The sequence below is a fragment of the Etheostoma spectabile genome, chromosome 12, assembly GCF_008692095.1.
Source record: "Etheostoma spectabile isolate EspeVRDwgs_2016 chromosome 12, UIUC_Espe_1.0, whole genome shotgun sequence".
Taxonomy (NCBI): Eukaryota; Metazoa; Chordata; class Actinopteri; order Perciformes; family Percidae; genus Etheostoma; species Etheostoma spectabile.
The window spans coordinates 26201248-26204772 of record NC_045744.1 but is presented as its reverse complement, the minus strand read 5'-3'; the positions used below and the strand labels follow the sequence as shown (position 1 = coordinate 26204772).

At 39.3% G+C, this 3525-nt stretch overlaps 1 protein-coding gene across 1 annotated transcript in view; it reads right to left on the bottom strand.

The window, feature by feature from the left end:
- Nucleotides 1–1197: 1197 nt before the first annotated feature.
- marveld2l (MARVEL domain containing 2-like) overlaps nt 1198–3525 on the bottom strand; it is a 5439-nt gene continuing 3111 nt past the window's right edge. Inside the window, exons 3-6 of the mRNA XM_032532193.1 lie at nt 2523–2719; nt 2204–2375; nt 1959–2009; nt 1198–1640 (exon numbers count right to left, since the gene is read on the bottom strand). Of these exons, the coding sequence (XP_032388084.1) occupies nt 1524–1640; nt 1959–2009; nt 2204–2375; nt 2523–2719 (537 nt within the window). The 3' untranslated portion in view covers nt 1198–1523. The remainder of the gene's footprint in view (nt 1641–1958; nt 2010–2203; nt 2376–2522; nt 2720–3525) is intronic.

The window sequence follows — 3525 nt, the reverse complement described above, 5'->3', positions numbered from 1 at the left end:
CCTAACAACAGTTGACTGCAAGATGAAAAAGATATACTGTATGCATCCACATTAACAAGGTGTTTTCAATAAGTGTCTGCAAGAAATCCTGTCTGGGAACGTGTCAAGCAATTGAAAAAACACTCTGTTATCTTTGTGCAATCAATACACAAAAAACAGGTGCTTTCCTCTGCAATTAAAATGACTTGTGAGCTGGATTTAACAAGTCATAGAAGATTTATTTCAAGTTCTTTGGTTTCCTGTAAGGGTAGATTGTGTCACTTTACAACCTGTTTTACAGATTGGCCCATGAACAACTAGTCTATATCAACGACGTTCCAACGGAATTACTTCGTTGCCGCTGGATGTTGTTCACCTTCCGCTTCCTTTGTGTTGGCGTTCTAAACTCCGGTGGAAATATGAGGTCTGCTCCTCAGATCTCTGCAGGGTAAATCCAGACAGCTAGCTAGACTATCTGTCCAATCTGAGGACTATGGTTACCTGGTCCTCAGATCTCTGCAGGGTAAATCCAGACAGCTAGCTAGACTATCTGTCCAATCAGAGGTTTCTGTTGCAGTAAAACAACCTTTGAACGTACACACAATCCACCAAAACAAGGCTATTTTGCAGCGGCACCAGGGCTCCGTCCGGCGCTAAGCACCACCAAAGACGATTGTGATTGGTTTAAACCAATGCCAATGAACCAGAGCACGTTTTTCTCCCATCCCTGAATACTGTGTGGACTAGATTAACCTAACCCTAACCCTATCGGACTCCCAACCCTATGGAGGCTAACTGCTGTCTAAATTGTACAGCCAATCAAAAGAGATTGTGCCGGTCCTCTGTCTTTTGGGATTTTTTTCTATTATCCAAATGTCTTTCTGGTGTTCTATATTAAGCAATGTACCAGGCTAACAATTCAATGCTTGAATAACAAATATTTCAAGTGTCTGTTTACTGAGCTTGATAGGGTAACAACTCAAATTACTAGTGCCAAGATTCATGTTTCAATACTTACTAAACCCCTCCGAAGCCTATTGAAGGAATTATGAAGGACAATAGAAATCCTGGATTATCAAACACCCCTTTAACACTTGGAGGTAACAGTTTAGCCCAGAGTTAAACCAACTGCCGACACAGGGTCAAAACTAAGTTGTAGAAGAAAAAGAAAATGGCAGTGCAAAGGAGAAACAGCATACGATACATGTAAGTTAAAGAAACTGCAATCACTGGCAGAACTTTCATTTACACTCGAATCAACAACAGGAAAATGAAACATGACATGAACGCCGTACAAAAGGAATGTATCGTTTAGCCCTTATACTGTTAGCATTGTAAGAATAGTGTTATAAAAAACATGTTTCATGTTGATGCTATACAAACATGTCCAACAATCTATTTAAGTGAAAATCAGGGTTTACATTCAAATTGTAATATACTCAATGCAATCAGTATACAGAAGCAACAAATCACAAAAAAGAGACAAAGACTCAATGCCAAAAAGGTTGTTTCTTTGAGCTGCTGATATTTCTCTCTGTTCTTCTTCATGTCCGAACGTTTTCCACGGCGTCCTGGTCAAAAGTGCGTATTCTGTTTTTGATGTGGCTTAATTTGGCTTTCAAATAGTCACAGCGTTCCCTTTTCTCGAGGAAGCCAGGGTCCTGTGAAAACACACGCACATTAAATAATCTATTACCTCTCTATCACCTGAATCTGTCCCTTTCTTCTTCTTTCCCCTGATAACTGTCGTCTCGAATGATTCATTCTGTAATGTAGCTGCGTTAAATTAGAATTTCATAATGGAAGCATTATCATTTGCATCAGTGCACAGCTTTATTAAAGAAAAGCAAAGACGACCTGGGTGTTTACACAACAGTAGCAATTCTAACACATCTCTGGGTTAAATGCTATAATTGCCCAATTATTTGACAAGATGGAAACACGAGGGGAATAGTGCCCTCAGTTTTTAACAAACTTACACTCTTTTTCTGTTGATACTTCTTCAAAATGCTTTGAATCCGCTGCTGGTCCTAAAAGATAAATAGAATAAAAACCCCAAATGGTTTGCACAATACATGACATAAAACAGCCCTCCAGAAAAAGACATTAAGAAGGCCTAATTAGGACCTTTTTCACCTCAAATTAAATTGTGGAAGTCAATCACAGAAATGGGCTATACAGTTAATAAAATGGTTAAATAAAGGTTGTTTTACATCTGTCTCACCTCTGGGCTTTTTCCCTCTCTGAGGAGTCGCGCCATCATGGCATCCAGCTCTCTGAACTTATTTAAGGTGGCGCTTATTTCTCTGTGAAGGTCCTTGTATTCCTGATACTGGTCATTGAAAACGGCTTTGTACTTTTCCCTGTCTTCCAAACAGCTGATCTCCGGATACTTTCTACAGAGAAGGATTTTAGGGAAGATCAATATGTGCCTCGACATCTAACATGTACGACTGATATATAGAGAGAAATATTTTGTGGAGAAAAAAAAGTCAGAATATATATAGAACCCTTTAACACGCATAGTTTAAATGTTCACTCACATGACGTAGTCTGCGATGATGTGTAATTTGGGGGGGTGTTCAGGCGCTGGGGCTCTGCTCAGGCTGACTGGGTTCTTATGGACCTCAGTGGTCAGTGCATCTGGATTGAAGTAATCTTTATTGTTTTCATCTTTGAAGGATATGTGCTTTGTTTTTACAGGAGTGATTGGGATGGACTGGTGAAACTCCTCCCGGGGCTTAAGGTAAAAAAAAAATAAAAAAATAAAAGCATTAGTCTATTAAAAGAATTTGAGTCCAGCATATGAAAAATGTGACTGTACACCTCTATGTGTCAGGCCTTTTTTTCACCATCCTTACAAGGCCTAGGAGAAAAATTGGGGTTAAGCTACATGACAGAGAACTCCTAATTTAAAAAGAAATGTACAAAGAATGTAGGTTACAGCCAGAGAAAAGAACTGCCCCCTTCTTTAGCTTTGACAAGTCAAGCTTCTAGTTGCTTCCCTCAGCTGGGAGATGGAATTATTATGTTCACTCCTGGCCTATCACCCTTTCTTATTTGACAGCAAATATATTAGCTGTCCATGCAGTTTCTTACTCGTAGGTGGTGGTGGCTGTGAGGCTCGATAACATGGACTCTACTTGCACACAGTAAAAAGCTTGGGAGCTGTTGAAGGCCATGCACAGATGTTGTGTTTGAATATCTCAGCCATCTGTGTTGATTTACATTACTAAAAATGAACTTGGGACAACAGTAATGCAATACAGTGCATTACTTTTCGTAGCTTTATGTGCGAATGGTTCGTGAGTCTGGACTGAGCAGCACAGACAGAGTAAAAGGTGTCATGCGGGAAAAGGGATAAAGGCTGGGCTTAATATTTACAAAAGCTGAAAACCAAACTTTTTAAAGGGAACTTGCACTTTTTTTGTAGGCCCTATTTAGTGAATTTAACCATACTCTTATACAGAATCCATGAGCAGCTCTTCTCATATCCATCTAAATTTAACTCTCAAACTTAGAACATCATTCTTTTTTATGAAAATG